The sequence below is a fragment of the Hibiscus syriacus genome, unplaced genomic scaffold (genome assembly GCF_006381635.1).
Source record: "Hibiscus syriacus cultivar Baekdansim isolate YM2019G1 unplaced genomic scaffold, ASM638163v2 tig00110637_pilon, whole genome shotgun sequence".
Classification (NCBI taxonomy): Eukaryota; Viridiplantae; Streptophyta; class Magnoliopsida; order Malvales; family Malvaceae; genus Hibiscus; species Hibiscus syriacus.
Window position 1 is genome coordinate 4,140,424 of NW_024062808.1, and position 16,883 is coordinate 4,157,306.

The 16,883-nt window shown below is 32.7% G+C and overlaps 1 protein-coding gene across 1 annotated transcript; it reads right to left on the reverse strand.

The window, feature by feature from the left end:
* Positions 1 to 11,867: 11,867 nt before the first annotated feature.
* On the reverse strand, positions 11,868 to 16,007 carry LOC120136791 (nicotinamide adenine dinucleotide transporter 1, chloroplastic-like). The gene is made up of 9 exons (XM_039152751.1): positions 15,705 to 16,007; positions 15,522 to 15,617; positions 15,310 to 15,416; positions 13,921 to 13,969; positions 13,670 to 13,779; positions 12,973 to 13,067; positions 12,785 to 12,873; positions 12,604 to 12,698; positions 11,868 to 12,399 (listed from the first exon to the last, which is right to left on the reverse strand). The coding sequence occupies exons 1-9, from the start codon at positions 15,772 to 15,774 to the stop codon at positions 12,163 to 12,165; spliced, it is 948 nt and encodes a 315-aa protein (XP_039008682.1). The 5' UTR covers positions 15,775 to 16,007; the 3' UTR covers positions 11,868 to 12,162.
* Positions 16,008 to 16,883: the final 876 nt, after the last annotated feature.

Consider the following 16,883-nt stretch of genomic DNA (forward strand, 5'->3'; position numbering starts at 1 on the left):
GTCAGATCGAGTTTTTTGAGGGATGAGATTAGATCGGATCAAATTCAAGTTTAGAGTAAGAAATATATGTCTCATCTCAATTCGAAAATAATAATATAATTAATCTTTATATATATAGTTATAATTACTATAATACCCTTGCATTATTATTTTTTCAATTAAACCTCTATTTTATCGAATAAAAATAAGAATTATATATATTTGTGTCAGATAAGATCAAGTCGAATGTAGGTTTTTACCTTGAAAATCAGGTCGGATGAAGCTTTTCCAAATCCGAATCATATCATATGACAGATGAAAGAGTTTATATTCAAATCGAATTCGGAGAAACTAAAAGCTTGATTCGACCTATAGTCATCTCTAATTTAAATGTTGTGTGGAGTCTCTTTTCCTTTTTCTTGAATAGTTGTTCCACTTAATTTATATTAGAAGTCAAGAAAATAACTGAGAAGAACACTTTGCCACATATAGTTTCTTAATGCATACAAACTATAAGTCTAGTGGGGGTAAGAAAAAGCCCTTAAAAAAGTACATTCTATAGTTAAAAAGCTTGAGAGCAAAGCGTTTCAATTTCTTGTGGTTGTTGTTGTTTAAAATATAAATAAACCCAATACTTTAACAAACAAACAAAATGATGCCTTCCCCGATTGGTAGGCAAGAGGCAGCTTTCAATAGTTGTTGAAAACAAACAATTTACCAAATAAACTTTGGTTTCAGCTAATCAGTAATCCATTTACCAGACGACACTATATATCATCTTCAACCCTAAGTAAGGGAAAAGTCAAAAGTTGTCTTTTTGACAAATAATGATGAAGCTAAATGATTTTGCCATGTTAATCTGTTGGATTACTTCATAATCCATTTATGTTGTTCCATTATTACTCTTTTTCAGAATCCTCTTTGTTATCATTGGAATGATAACAACCTCTGTGATGAATGACTTAGCGACGGATATAGGATTTATATAATAGGAGGAGTGAACTTGAACTTGTAAAATTTTAGGAGGGTGAAAATAAATTTTCAATAGAAAATAAATAAATAAAAACTAAAATATATGATAATTTTAAATTTTTAAGGGAGCGATCTTCCCTACTTACCCCACCTAGGTCCATCCCTACGAATGAATGAATGAATAGCCCCAAGAGCGCATTCAAGAGTTTAAATAGATTTGACAGAATAAATATTATGTTGATTGATAATTCAAATAATTTTATTGTTTCAAAATAAGTAGAGATAACAAATAGATTTTAACAAAAGTAAATATAATGTTGATTAATCTTTTGATTTCATCAAGTAGTCTTGGTGATAAAAGAAATATCGTTCTCTCTGAAGGTCTTGGATTTGTTCAACTGTGTTCGAGTATGTATACGTTGTCAATAGATTAAAAAAGTTTTGAAAAATTAACTAATTTACATATCGAGTAAATTATAGTTTACATAATTTTATATATTTTAATGTTATTTTTTCTATTCAATATTTAAAATTAGAGTTTTAAAATTTAGGATTTTGAGGTCAAAGTTTAGAGTTTTAAATGTGACATAATTTTTAAAAAAATTTAAAACATTTTATGAAATAGTCATTTTTATTCTTTTTAGAGTATTTTGGCTCTAAAGTTTCATTTTGAGGGAAAAAAGCTCTTAATATTTAAATAAATAATCATTTTAGCTCTTATTATCTTTTTGAAGTATTTTGGCTTCAACGTTTCATTTTAAGGTAAAATAATTCCTATTTTGGAGCTTTAACCATTTGTTGACCAACGATTTTCATGCATTTAAATTTTAGGATTTAACATTAAAATGAATAATATCGTACAAACTAAGGGTCTGTTTGTTTCACTGAAAACATATTTTGGAAAACATTTTCCGTTGTTTGAATGTTGTAGTGCAAAAATGTTTTCCGGTGTTTAGTTAATTTTTCTAAAAACAATTTCCGGAATCTGTTTTCAGTAAACAATTATACATATTTTATGAATCTATTTTTATTTTTATTTTTACTTTTTTAAATTTATTAAAAATTAATTTTATTGTTAAAAAATTATACTTTTACCATTTTTTTGAATCTAAACAATGTTTTATATTTATAAGTACGTCAAATTAAATATATAGATAAAATGAATAATTTATGTTGATTGTATTAAAAACTAATAATTTTTTTTAAAACACTAATATTATCAAATTGAGTAATTAATACTTCATCATATTAAAACAATAATACTATTTCGTGTTGAAATAAAATTATCAAAACGTATAATTTTCTTCCTATGTCAAAAGTTCAACGTTTTACCTCTGTTTTGAAAACCGGACCGGATCGGCCGATTCAACCGGTTTAACCGGGAATCGTTATTTAGTCCGGTTTAATCTAAACCGGTTGAACAGTTATTAGTGAACCTACCAGAATCGCTGAACTGTTCGAACCGGACCGGCTGAAAACCGGAAAAAACTGGGAAAAACCGGGAATTTTGTTTTTTTTTTTTAAAAAAAAATTAAACCAAACAACGTCGTTTGTTAAACGAGCCAAGTCGAACTCGAGTATTGCTGAGCTCGACTCGAACTTGAAAACTTTAAAAATAAGCTCAACTCAACTCAAACTCACAAGCTAAAAATTATCAAGTTCAGCTCAAACTCGAAATATAATATTGAAACTTGAACTCAAAAAGGCTTGAACTCAAAAAAAATTAGAAGCTCGATTAAAGCCTAAAATTCGAGTTTGATTGAAGTGAAAGAATAGTTATATAATTATAGTTAAATAATTTTGTTATGATTTTTTTAACCCTAAATTAATTTTTTAATTATAGTTATATAATTATATTTATTATTTAATATGTTTTACCTTAAATATTATGTTGTAGTTAATTTGAATCATTTTGTTTCACTTGATTTTATGGTTTTTAACTTATATATGTTATGACTTGCTTTGAATATGACTTGTGATATAAAAAATTATTTTTTATTAAATATTTTTGATATTTTTATTTAATTTTTTAAATAATTATGACGTCGTCCGGTTCTTCCGACCGATCAGACCGGTTCGACCGGTTGAACTAGTGAACCGATAACATGACCGGTTCGCTAACTGATCCGGTTCTGAAAACCATACGTTTCACAAGAATTTGACACTCTACCGATGAATTTCTGATCCTTCTTCGATGAGTTTACTTCTACTGTCAAACTCTCTAAAGCACATACCTCCATCAAAACATACTCAACGACCTTAAGACTATATCACATTAAAATAATATTATATCAAAATATCTATTTCTTGCTCTCACCTAAAATCAGAATGAGAAATATTTCTTAATATAGTAATTTAGTAATCTTCTTTTACATAGTAATAAATTCAATTTGGCAATTTCGATTTTTTCTATAAAATAATTGAAACAATATTCAAATTTTTGGGGAAAAAACTATTTCATTAAAAAAAGAAAAAAAAATGTTTTGAGCAGAAAGCATATAGTATAATTAAAACATTCATGTTCCCATAGCCAGATAATTCAACGTTCAAAAAATTCAAATCCTAGGTTCGGTAACCAAACCAAACAGGTTCGGCATCGACCGAGGCCCACATAGGAGCGGCCTTATCGGGTCCCATTACACGGACCTTGGCCGGCGTTTTCACAGTTTATTATTTTTCAAAGTTATCGGAGCTCCTGCTAAAACCACAGCTACCTCAGCTTTGTTTGAAAGACAAACGAATTAGACGTCGCCGTGTATCCATGGTTTTTTAGAACCGGGCCGGTTAGCGAACCGGCGATGTTACTGGTTCATTAGTTCAACCGGTCGAACCGATTCGACCGGTCGGAAGAAGCGGACGACGTTATAATTATTTAAAAAATTAAATAAAAAAAAATATTTAATAAAAAATAATTTTTAATATCACAATTCATATTCAAATCAAGTCATAACACATATAAGTTAAAAATCATAAAATCAAGTAAAACAAAATGATTCAAATTAACTACAACATAATATTTAAGGTAAAACATATTAAATAATAAATATAATTATATAACTATAATTAAAAAATAAATTTGGGGCTAAAAAAATTATAACAAAATGATATTGTTTGGTTTAATTTTTTTTTAAAATAATCTCACATGGCTAAAAAACATAGAAGATCATCACAACTAACTTCTATAAATAATAGATGCAATTTGACATTCAAAATCATGGAGCCTTTTGGTGAGCATTGAGTGAACTATTCTTTCACTTCAATTAAGCTCGAATTTTAGGCTTCAATCGAACTTCTAATTTTTTTTTAGTTCAAGCCTTTTCGAGTTCAAGTTTCAATATTATATTTCGAGTTCGAGTTGAACTTGATAATTTTTAGCTCGTGAGTTTAAGTCGAGTTGAGCTTACTTTTAAATTTTTCAAGTTCGAGTCGAGCTCAGCAATACTCGAGTTCGACTTGGCTCGTCTAACAAACGACGTCGTTTGGTTTAATTTAAAAAAAAACAAAATTGGCGGTTTTTTCTGGTTTTTTCCGGTTTGAACGGTTCAGCGGTTCCGGCCGGTTCACTAGTAGCATTTCAACCGGTCTAGATTGAACTGGGCTAGACAACGATTCTCGATTAAACCTATTAAACCGACCGATCTAGTCCGATTTTCAAAACACTGCGTGCTGCGTGTATAGTATCCGAGCAACGTGGCATGATACTGTTGGCAGTTTTAAAGAAACTCATCTACCTTACTTTTATTCTTCACGCTTAAACTCGCACCTTTTAGCGCGTGCAATTCACATTGTTTCGACTCGGACGGCTCGATCATGACCCGGAAGAATACCCCCAGTATAATACGTTAAGCACGGACGGCTTGATTATTTACTATTTTGAGTAAACTACACATTTAGTACTCACATTATTACTTTTATTTTATTTTAATCACTCAACTATTTTTTTAAATCATATATAATGTTACGTTTAAATTTTATTTTGGTCACATATCGTTAAAAAATTAACAAAACTTATCAGAAAGAAGGAGAATCATTAACGTGCATCCATTATAAGTAATAAGAAAAAGGTTCATCGCATTTGGTCCACTCAAGTTGCTTATAACTAATTAAGAAAATTTATCCTAAAAATAAACAAAACCTAATTAGGTTTGAATTTATAAAAAAAAAAAATCTTCTATTCATAGAAACAAAACAAATTAATTAAATCTTAACTAAATTTTTATTATTTTTTAATAGTATGGGTGATTATAATGTAATATATCTTTATAATCTTTCTTAACTATTAATAATGTATACACACTCTGCTAACGTAGATACTCGAACCTGAGATATCAAAAAAGAATAACACTCCATTTAACAGCTAAGATCACTCAATGTGTAACTTGAGAGCTACTGACTCAATGTATTTTTCCAATCGAAGGGATTTACAAATAATTTATTAAATGCATAAAAATATTTAATATTAGAATATTTCATAATGTTGTCATCAACTAATTTATATCGATTATTTTTTAAGTTCTCAATATTTTTTTCCGATTTAACCATCAACACTTATATATTGACCAACTAATCTACATCAAATATTATAGAAACTTATTTATGAGGATAACCCTCCCAACTTAATTTGTTGTATTCATAATATCAAGATTCAAATTTCTAACCTTATTTGATGATCATATATTTCATCTCATTAAATCAATTTTTTTTATATGTTGTCAATAAATTTACTAAAAAATAATTTAATGACTGATAAAATATAATATACTTTTAAAGAAAGAATTTAGGTCCAAAAATTTAAAAATAATATTGTTAATCGGACACACTAATAAAATATCTTGACCATAATTTTTTTAAGGACGATAAATACAATAAAGGTACTGATAAAGGTGATGGAAACCGAAAACAATACCATTTGAGAGCCAGATAATTGGACAAAAATGCGAGTATTTTGCAAATTTCAAAGCAAAGTTTTTATCTAATAACAACGCAAACAAATGATTAAACAAAAATACGTTAACATGTTGACTGGAATATGATAAAATCTGATCTCATAAGTTATATTTTGTTGATTGACTCTCCTTTATACTATATCGTTGAGCTAGTGTTTGAAACATTATGTCGTCGAGCTAGTGCTTGAAACATTATGTCGTCGAGCTAGTGCTTGAAACATTATGTCGTTGAGCTAGTGCTTGAACGCAATGTCAATACCAGTAGATATCATTAAAATATGATTTATTATATCTCAGACAGCAGGTTAACATGCAGCTCAGACCATCGTCAAATGTTTAATAGAAAATGACAAGTTTGGAACATATGAATAGTCAGATGTTCATTTTGTAAGTTTTAATAGTCAAATGACTCAATAAAATAGCATCCTATAATCGGGGATCATTTTGTAAATTTTAATTGTCAGAGACTCTATAAAGCAGCATTTAAGATTTTATATTAGGGGGCGAGCTTATAAAATCTTAAGGGGAGATGAACATATAAAATGTTAAGGGACAAAAATAGATTTTCAATAGAAAATATCTAAACTATATGTGACTTTGAAATTTTCAGGGACACCCCCACCCGCCCCTCGGTTGATCTCTGACAGTATCTTATTGTCGGAGACAATTACCCTAATATATGGGTGGGGTTGGGGTGGAGTTATGATATTTTCGAGGACAGTGAATGCCTTTGAACACCTTAAGGTTCACATGGTAAGTGAACCCTACAAAGAGAATGGTGGGATGATTTACATTGATGGGCAGCACCATTCTGGAGCTGTGAAGATGGGAAGCCACATCATATAATGCACCCACATGCCTCACCTTATCCTTTATCCCCTTAACTTAATTCTTCCACTGATATTTCATGTATATAAAACATTTTTCCTTCATCATTTCATTAGAATTTTTTTTAAAAAATTGAAAAAAAAATTATTTCTTTCGGGGTCGTCTCTTCATCCATGTCCAAAAAGCTGTGAAAAAGCCTCTTATGCAGCTCTAATCATAACACACTCAACTTTTTCAAGAGTAAATTTTAGGGTATCTCTACCATTGGACGAGAATATATTGATGTACTTGTATATTTATGGGTTTATTGTGTGAACTGTTGTCGAACTATGGTTGAATTTTAAATTGGTAAATAAACTTCAGAAAGTTCCAATTAAATTCTTAAATGCGAGTACCATCAGGTTCTTTTGTTCGATTTAAGTTACAATGAGGTCCATGTGATGTACAAATAAATCAGGAGAAAAAATGGGATATGATGGCACAATTTAGTTAATCTAGGGTTTTGGTGTTTTTGTATAACTAGGATTTTAGGGTTTGATGTACTTTACAAACTTCTCTTCTATTTATCGTCCACATAGTGAAATTTCTCTCGGTGATATTTCTCATTTATATTTTTTACGTAATTTTGTGTGTTCTTATTTTACTATCTTGTTTATTTATTTTTTATTATCTTCTCCATTTATTCGTAACATGCATATGTATAACAATTACAACAATTAACTATTATGAAGTACAATCAGACAAAAAACCAGAATATATCCATACATGACATGACCCACATATTGTGAGATTAAGACTAGAGTAACACTTGGACTAGATAGAAAAAACGATATAATTCAAATGGAACATTATTTCGAGGATCCAATCGAAACGTTTTGAAATTTAGAAATAGATTTTAAAATTTGGCCCATAATTTAGAAACCCATAGTGCACATAGTAAAGGGTAAATTAGTCCCCATGTCATGTTGGAAAAGTTAAAGTAGTCATGGCCATGATGATCATCGAGATAATGATTGTGGTTGGGTGGTAATTGATAATTAAGTAAAGACTCTTTTCATTTGGATCCGAAATCCCATCTGGAAAGCAAAAGGCAAAACCCTAATTTCTAGCCACACTGTTAAAAAAACATCTCCATTGCAAGGTAAGGCTTTAGTTTTAAGACAAAGGCATAAGTTTGTCGTAAAACAATGTCTAAAACAAGTGCTTCTTGTTGTTGTTACAAAACATGTTGGGATTAATAACCTTAATCAATCGAGAAACAATTTATTTTTATTCGGGTGGGGGAAGACAATAGTCTGGAAAAAAAATCATGAAAGTGTTGCACTCCTCTTATTATATGTGCATTTTAATGTCCTAAATACTTTTGATGGAAACGGCTATGATGATAGGTTAAAGTGTAGTTGTTTTGTCCTCACATCCCCTTCCCCTTACATCCATGGTGATGTCATTAATTAATAGGCATAATGTCTAAAGGTTTTTAATTTAACGGTTATTTAACTTTTATTCTTTCTTTTATTTCGGTATTTTTGTCTCCAATGTTTCATTTTTAGATTAAAATAATCATAAGTTGGATGAATTGACTAACTGTTAACACTTGTCGTTAATATATGAATTGTCATGTGTACATGAGAGACAACATGACACATGTTACATGTCTAAAGTGATGATATGATATATGTCATCAGTGGCAGATCTAAATGTTCTCAATGGTGGGCACTGAAGTCCGAATTTTGTTCGATTAGTTACTTATTTTACTGATGGTGCCTACCCTGATATATTATTTATGTCCGCCTCATTCAAAAATTTTGTGTTACTAACATATATGTGTCAATTTTAAAAAGAGAAAATAACCTCAGTGACCAAAAATCCCAGATAATATACGATTTTGACCAACTTTTTTTGGATTTGCGAAAATGACCAACAAAATCACAATGCGATCTTTAATTCGCATTGCGATCTCCACTATCGCAAATTCGCGTTGCATCTCGTGTTGTGATTGTTAAAAAAAAGATTTTGTTTCTTAAGAATTTTCTCTAAAAAGATAGTATCCGCGCGGACGTGTGAAAGACACGTATTACCACGACCACGACCACGACCACGACCACGACCACGACCCGACCCGACCCGAGACGGACGGCGGCGGCGCGCGAGAGTCCCCCTTGTTCTCTATCACTCAACAAGGAAGTGGGAAAGCCAAGCCTTAAATACTAATGCAATTGATTGTAGATTGACTTTTAATTATGACATATTTAATCGTATAATACTAATGCAATTGGTTGCTGATTCAGTTGTTTTAAGGTGCATGATTGTTAATTGTTTCATGAATAATCACATTGTATTGGAAACAAGTGTTGGTAATGCTCAATCCCACATAGTATTGGAAACACTATTGAGAATGGTATTTAAGGCTTGGCTTTCTCACTTCCTTGTTGAGTGATAGAGAACAAGGGGGACTCTCGCGCGCCGCCGCCGCCGTCCGTCTCGTCTCGTCTCGTCTCGTCTCGTGGTCGTGGTCGTGGTCGTGGTAATACGTGTCTTCGACACGTCCGCGGGGGACTCTCGTGCGCCGCCGCCGCCGTCTCGTCTCGTCTCGTGGTCGTGGTCGTGGTCGTGGTCGTGGTAATACGTGTCTTCGACACGTCCGCGCGGATACTATCTTTTTAGAGAATTCTTAAGAAACAAAATCTTTTTTTTAAACTATCGCAACAACAACTATAGACTACCGCAACGCGAACTGGAAAATCGCAACGCGATTTTCAATGATCGCAACGCGAAATGCAACGCGAATTTGCGATAGTGGAGATCGCATTGCAATTTTGTTGGTCATTTTCGCAAATCCAAAAAAATTAGTCAAAATCATATATTATCTGGGATTTTTGGTCATTGAGGTTATTTTCTCTTTTAAAAAAGTATTTTAAATATGCCACTACATATCATATATATATATATATATATAAGTGATGATATGACATGTGTCACGTATCCAAAGTGATGATATTGCATATGTTATTTGTTCAAAGTGATGATATAACACATGTCACGTGTGCAAAATAGAGGGATGAAACATGTCACGTATCTAGAGTTACTATGCAACACATGTCACGTGTCTATAGTGATGACATGACACATACTACTTGCCTTAAGTGATGACGTGATGTGTCTAAAGTTATCACTTCTGACGTTGGGAAGTCTCCTGTAAGTATTTTGGATACATAAGATTTATTACGTTAACGACATGTATTAACTATTAGTTTTTATCAAATTAAAGAGAATTTTGTCCTACAATAAAACGTTAGGATCAAAATATTTTTAAAAATATAAGAATTAAAGTGACTATTTTATTCAACATTAGAGGTAAATTTTAGGATTATACTTAACTAATACCATGGATAGTGGTGCTTGGTGCTACATATTTTTCTGCTGATATAATCCGCAGCACAAATGTTAAAAAGGAAGTGATAATCCCTCTCTACATAAGGCCCCCAATAATGAAGGAAATGAATAGAAAGGGGAAAAAATATATAGAGAGCATTGTAGAAGAAGAAAGTGAGCTCAATGCCCTGGCATCTATCAGATGTAGGGATTGGGGTATGTTCTTTTGAGTTTTTTTGAACTGGAACCGCATGTGTTAAAAGTGATGTTATGAACTGTGTAAATGGCATAAAGTGATTTGTCTTGATTTTTTTTGGGTGTTATGAGTTGTGTTAATGAAATAAAGGAAAGAATATTCATGCATGCATGCATGTGGTTGTCTTAAATCTTTTTTGCTATGAGAAGATGAAGTTTTTGGGATTGCTTGTGTTAGGCTAATGAGTTGTCCAAATTATGCCCACTTTCTGCTTTATTTTACTACACTTATGTGGCATTGAGATGATGTACGAGGGGATTGATCATATCATAGTTCTAAAATTGTAGGGTGTGGGGTTATATTTTAAGAGCATTTCAACCATTCCAATCTAACTACTTTTGCTGGAAATTATGGATAAGTATATAAACCAACATCAATAAAATAATATAGATCCTGTGAATGGAGCAAACTGGGTTGGGAAAGTCGTTCTTGCCTCTACAGTACTCGATCTGGATTAGTCGATCAATAGATCGAATACCAATGATTAATTCAAAAATAATTTAGATCCTACTATTTTTTCCGAGTGATTATACACATTTATCATCAAGGATAACACAAAGTGGTCAGATATTGTCTATATTAAAACCAAAAACAATTGTTTGTAGTTGGAATTTAATGCCAAGATTTTCCATTTTCCATTTTGCTTGTGTTGTGTTCTACTTGGAATTGGGCTGGACAAATTGTGTTGTACTTAAATCTGATTAAACTCACAGACGTGTAGATAAAAATATTTAAATTCGGATCATTTAAACAGAATAATATTTTTTTAATCATTTCTTGTACCTGTTTCAAGTCATTCTCAATTTTCATTTGAATTTAAGTCATTCAAACGATACCATTACGTTGAAATCCTAATTATAAAATAAAGTTAATTGTATCACATGTCCTCAAAGTATGAATTTCATTTTAAATTAGTCCGTAAACTTTTAAATATTTCAATTTCATCCCTAAACTATGACTATTATGTTAAAATCCTAAATTAATCGAACTTTTGAATATTTCAACTTCATCTCCAACGTATAACCTTCATTCAAAATTAGCCTCCAAACTTGTTGAACATTCCAAATTTATCCCAAACTATATGTATACACTAATTACATCCCTTGTTAATAAAATCATTAGACCAAGTTATGTCAATACATTTTTGGAAAATAAAAAGAAGAAATTTTTAGGTTAAACAACGTTTGAAACTAACATATATGGATGAAATTGGAGGTTTCAAAAGTTTGGATACCATTTTAAAAAGCGGGTCATAGTTTAGGAATAAAATTAGAATGTTTAAAAGTTTAAAGACTAATTTCAAATGAGAATAATAATTTGGGGATGAAATTAGAATATTCAGAAATTTAAAAACAATTTAAAATGAGAATTATAATTTTAGGACATGAAAAAATTAACTCGATAAAATAAATATAAGTTAACCTCAAATCAAGCCAAAACAAGTAATTGGAAGTTAGCTATGGAATGGTAAAGAAAAGAGAATAACCAGCAAGGCAAGTAGGGCATGGCAAATAAAGATAAATAATTGTACTTGGCAACCTATGTTGTTGTTTTTTTAAATGAATGTATTAATTTAAGCTCACATATATCATTTTCGACATTATCATCGTCAGTATAACTCGTCCACACCTTCCTCAGAACCTTTGATCTCACCGGACATAGATGAGATGAAAGAATGAATATTGCTAAAACTCTACCAGAAAAATACACTGGCAATGCATCACTACCAAGATGATGCAATGCTTCCCGGTCATATGCCGGGACACATGCCGGGAGACGGGCTATATCTTTGGTTGAGCATAACGCACCTCATAACGTGTGAGGCTCCGGATCAGAAGGGAAAAGATTGATAAGAAATCGATGAATCATCTCAAAACTGGTGAAGGTGATCACAGCTGCAGGTGTGGTCCTGATAAGATTCGTTGCGCACCCGCGGTAGAATCCAGCAAGCCCTTCTTGCTGAAACAGTTTTCGGATACAATCTGCCATACCGGAATAGCGTTTCTCCGAGTGATGCCCCTGTTCCTGAAGCCTTGAACGTACCACCTATATCATCCAAGAATAAATAACTAAATAACACTAATGATAAGCACTTTTAAAATGCAGCTCTCAAACATTGTTTACGGCTCTGGACAAAATGAAAACAGTTGGAGGAACAAAATGACACTAGCAGATCCCCCATCTTTTACATGTCAAGTGCAATGCAACCTTATTCATAAGAAATTAGTTGTAAACAATTATCCATCATACCTCATGTGGATAAGTCAATGTGGATGCAAATATTTTGGAAACTGATGATGCAACAGCAACGTCCCGTGCACCGAGTTTATCCACTGGAGTGTTATCTGCCAAGACCCCATTAAGTTAAAATATCTTCAATGAGTAATTAACAGTAAAAATCTATAGGTTATTAAATTTTTTTATTATTAACCTTGATTAGCTAAATAGAATTTGATCTTCTCGTATGTTGGAAACTGAATGGCAACATGACTAATACCAGCTAATGCAGGGACGAGTCCACTGTTCATCAGGCAAAAAATGACATCCAGTTCCAGTAAAAAAAACTTGGTTTGAAAAACAGAAGAATTTATCAATTTCTAATGAATGGCGCTACAATACCTGTACAGACCCCGAACACCCTCCTCATGAGCTATTCTCCTCAAAGCAGAAAGCGTACTCCTATAGGGAACCACTCCTGCTCTGATACCTTGCGTCTATAAAAACAAACTGGCAGATGTCAATGCACAACAGCTCTAAATCTATTTATATTTACAAATAAAAACAAAATGCAGCATCAGATTACAGTTACAAATAAAAAACCTCAAACCGCATGCATGGTACACCTAGATTATAGATACAAAATATATCACCACGATACAATCTAACAAAATATATCACCCATAAAAGCAAACCAAACAACCTAACAATAAGCAGTCATCCACACACTGGATGCAGCTTGTTACTTGTGTGTGTGACTAAACTATTAACTCTCTATGATCTTCTTCTTTCTTCTATTTTTTTCCTTCCGCATTTTATTTCTGCTCCTAATAAGTTATTACTTGATTCTGGAATGGGCTCCCCAATTCCTTTACATGTTTTAGGATTGGTGAGCCTTATCAGAAATAACCAAAGCGACAATACAGATGAAATTTTCTATATCCTGTAACAAAATATAGTTAGAACAAAATAACAGGCAATAACTTTGAAATTTAATATAAGTCCCTATTGCAGTATAAAGCATGCCATGCTATCTAGAATTTCAATATCTTTCACCATATGTCATTACATTAGAAAAATATAAACTTGAGAAACGCACTTGAAGTCTAGTCTTCACAACCCAAAGAGGATTTGTAAAACAGGTTGTAGCAGCTCCAGCACCAGAAGCAGCTAGCATGTTAGCACCTACCGAGAGATGTTGCTTCTCATCTACACATTCACAGAAAAGGAGAAATATGCCAGAAGCTATAAAGAAAATATTCAGGAAGGTAGTATATAAAAGAAAATCTAAAAGGAACAAAGGTCTAAAATTAAGAGTGAAATTACAAATCCTATGCACTTTGAACTGACCATTAGAACAAAGATAGTTTTTGAGCTGCTCATACACTGTAAAATATACCTGCAACATCAATTCAAGCAAGCACCAAAAAGTGTGAATAAGAGAACGAGAAAAAAACCGAAACTCAATAATCAAGACACTTGTTTCACACTTGCATCAAAAGGAATACTTTAATACATAATAAAAAAAGCATCCATGAAAATTTAAACAGGTAGTTAAGCTTCCTGTTTGAATTACATAAACCCTAAAAAACCAAATCTGAACTTCTCCAGAAAAGTCTTCTGCATAGTTGGGAACTTGGGATTGGAACAGCAATTACTAACACATATGCAATAATATTGCCTGGTGAATCAAAATTCAAAACTATGAATGGAGAAGGAATCCATAATTTTTTTATTTAACTCAACCTTCTGATAGGATACCTAATTCTTCATTAGTAATAAAGTTTGCTTCTCCATATTCAATGTAGAACTACTACTGAATCAAACAACACAACTGATATACTAACTGAGGCATGTGTTTCACACTTGCATTAAGGGGAATATTGTAATACAGAATGACAGAAGCATCCATGGAATCTACAGAGGAGGCTAGGGTCCCTATTTGAATATAAAATCCTCAAAGTCGAAGCTAAACTTCTCCATAACAGCGTTACGCATGGTTGGGATCAGAATAGAAAGTACAAACACATCTAAAATAATTATCACATTTCCTGGTGAATCATGCATGGAGAAAGAATCCATATTTTTAAATTTGCAAGTCAACCTCGTGGTTGGATACCTAACTCTTCAATAGCATAAAATTTTGCTTCTCCAGATTCGATTTAGGGTAATTATTGAATCAAACAAAACAACTGCTATAACAATACCATTGCTCATTTAGATAATTTACTTGAAAGTATTCAAACAGGCAACTTAAATTTCTGCTATCTAGAGTTACAAAAGATAACAAAAAGCACTGATGATAATGTGTTCGAAAGGTGTAATTTGTTTCAGTGTGTACACGCAGTATGCAACTTTACCCAATTTTTAAATGAGGTTAAATAGTTAGTACAGGAAACAGCACAGAAGTGAAGAAAGCTTATCCTCAGAATCAGCACGAAGAATTTTTCATAATGTAATAACTCAAATTTGCAAAAGGATGGTTTCTTCAATTAAATAAAAAGCCAATCATTCAACAAAGCCCCAAAACCCATATCTTTTCGCACACTCAAGTTCTAGCTACCAAGACACAGACATCAGGATCAATAAAAATGGCAAGTAATCCACTTCATCCATTACAAACTATTGAGATAATAAATGCAGGCCTTTTCATTTCATAATAGCATTTAAGAACTCTTTAAGACTTGATAAACAGGGTTGGAACAGCCACAAAAAGAAACAGGGAAATAAACAACTTACAGCCCAATTAGGAAGTAAAGCGAGTACAGTTGGAGCAAGCCCACGGTACATGCCGCGTAAGCCTTCCTTCTGAAAGATCTGTTCCAAGCTACCAACTATAAGACTACCTGATCAAATAATTAAAGAAAAAAGTTAGGGAAAAAAACCAACATTTGTATCCATTTCTTTTCTATTTTTTCAATTCAAATTAAAGTTAAATCAGAATTACATACGTCTAACGGTAGCGTTACCGAGCTTCGGCAGCCCATGAACTTGCAATCTCGTCTTTATAACATCTAAAGGACACACGAATGTTGCAGCAATAACACCTGTGCGTGAGAAAAAACACAAAAACTTAAAAATTCAGCTATTGAGACAACGGCTTAGGGGGGAAATGAAGGGAAAATTTGAGATACCGGCGGCGGCGCCAGCACCAGCATTGCAAAGGACACCCCTGGAATTAGGGGCCTGTGAATCTTTGGTCATTTCTCGAACTCGTTAAACAAATCTGAAAAGAGAAGGTTAAAGCCGAACAACAAAAAGGAGTCCTCTCTCGAGAGGGGTATGGCCGAGAACCAGGGTCGCATTGCCAGAGGATGAAGACGATTGGGGTGGGGATAACCGAGTCGAATCGCCCGAGTTAGGGTTTCGACCTGGGGTTTTTTTGGGGGGGGTGGGGAATCAGAGGGTGGGAGTTGTACGATGAGATCGAGAAATGGCCATGTGGTTAGGGAAGAGAGAGAGAGTTTGGGGATATTTAAGTAAGTAATAGAAAAACGTGAGGCTTTTGTTTGTGTTATCAGCCAAACACGGGGATCCAATTGAATCAACTGTCTCACTTTCTGACTAGGATGATAAACGGGCGGGTCGAGTGTAGATATTCTCTTTTCATCTTTATTTTCATTTAATATTTTTTAATCTATCACTCGTTCATCATTCGTGATGGGTGCAAATTTTTAAATCTACACCCGTTCACGTAGGTACATTCTCAAATCTATCCCTACACCCACTACCCACTAGTGACGTACTCGTCTAGACTCGCCTGAAAGTAAACTTAAGTTATATATAAGCAACAAACATAAAAAAACATGTCCATTAAGAAATATAATAAAATAATCCAATGATTATCTGAGTTAAGTATTAATATAGATCTTAAAGTACATAAAACACCATAATAAAAGACATAATTAAAGTTTAGAAACATAAATGACAAACACATAATGTTTTTGTTCTTTGGCACAATATTCTAAAATTTCAGGCAATATTTGTGAGATCTGATACTCCAATATTACAATCATCATTTTTTATTTCCTTCAATTGAGAGTGTTCCAATTTAAATTCACAACTACCTACATATATAATAAAAAGTGGGTGGGCGGGTGGATATTTAGCTAGGCGGGCGGATGCAAGGCGGATGCGAGGCGGGTAATGCGCGACGGGTATCACTTTCTAAATCCATACCCGCCCACTACCCGCTAAAATTATACCCATCTCTGCCCCAATTAGAGCGGGTGCAGTGCGAAATTCACGAAACTGTACCCGTTTGCCATCTATATTTCTGACTCCAATAATAATAAAATAAAATAAAAAACACA

Bases quoted from the DNA above. Each gene is read 5' to 3' on its own strand.
- LOC120136791 (XM_039152751.1), bottom strand. From the start codon at position 15,774: ATGACCAAAGATTCACAGGCCCCTAATTCCAGGGGTGTCCTTTGCAAT. The intron at 13,780-13,920 runs GTCAGTTCAAAG...GTGAATGTGTAG, and splicing joins AAACTATCTTTGTTCTAATG to ATGAGAAGCAACATCTCTCG. The intron at 12,699-12,784 runs GTTAATAATAAA...GGGTCTTGGCAG, and splicing joins ATTCTATTTAGCTAATCAAG to ATAACACTCCAGTGGATAAA.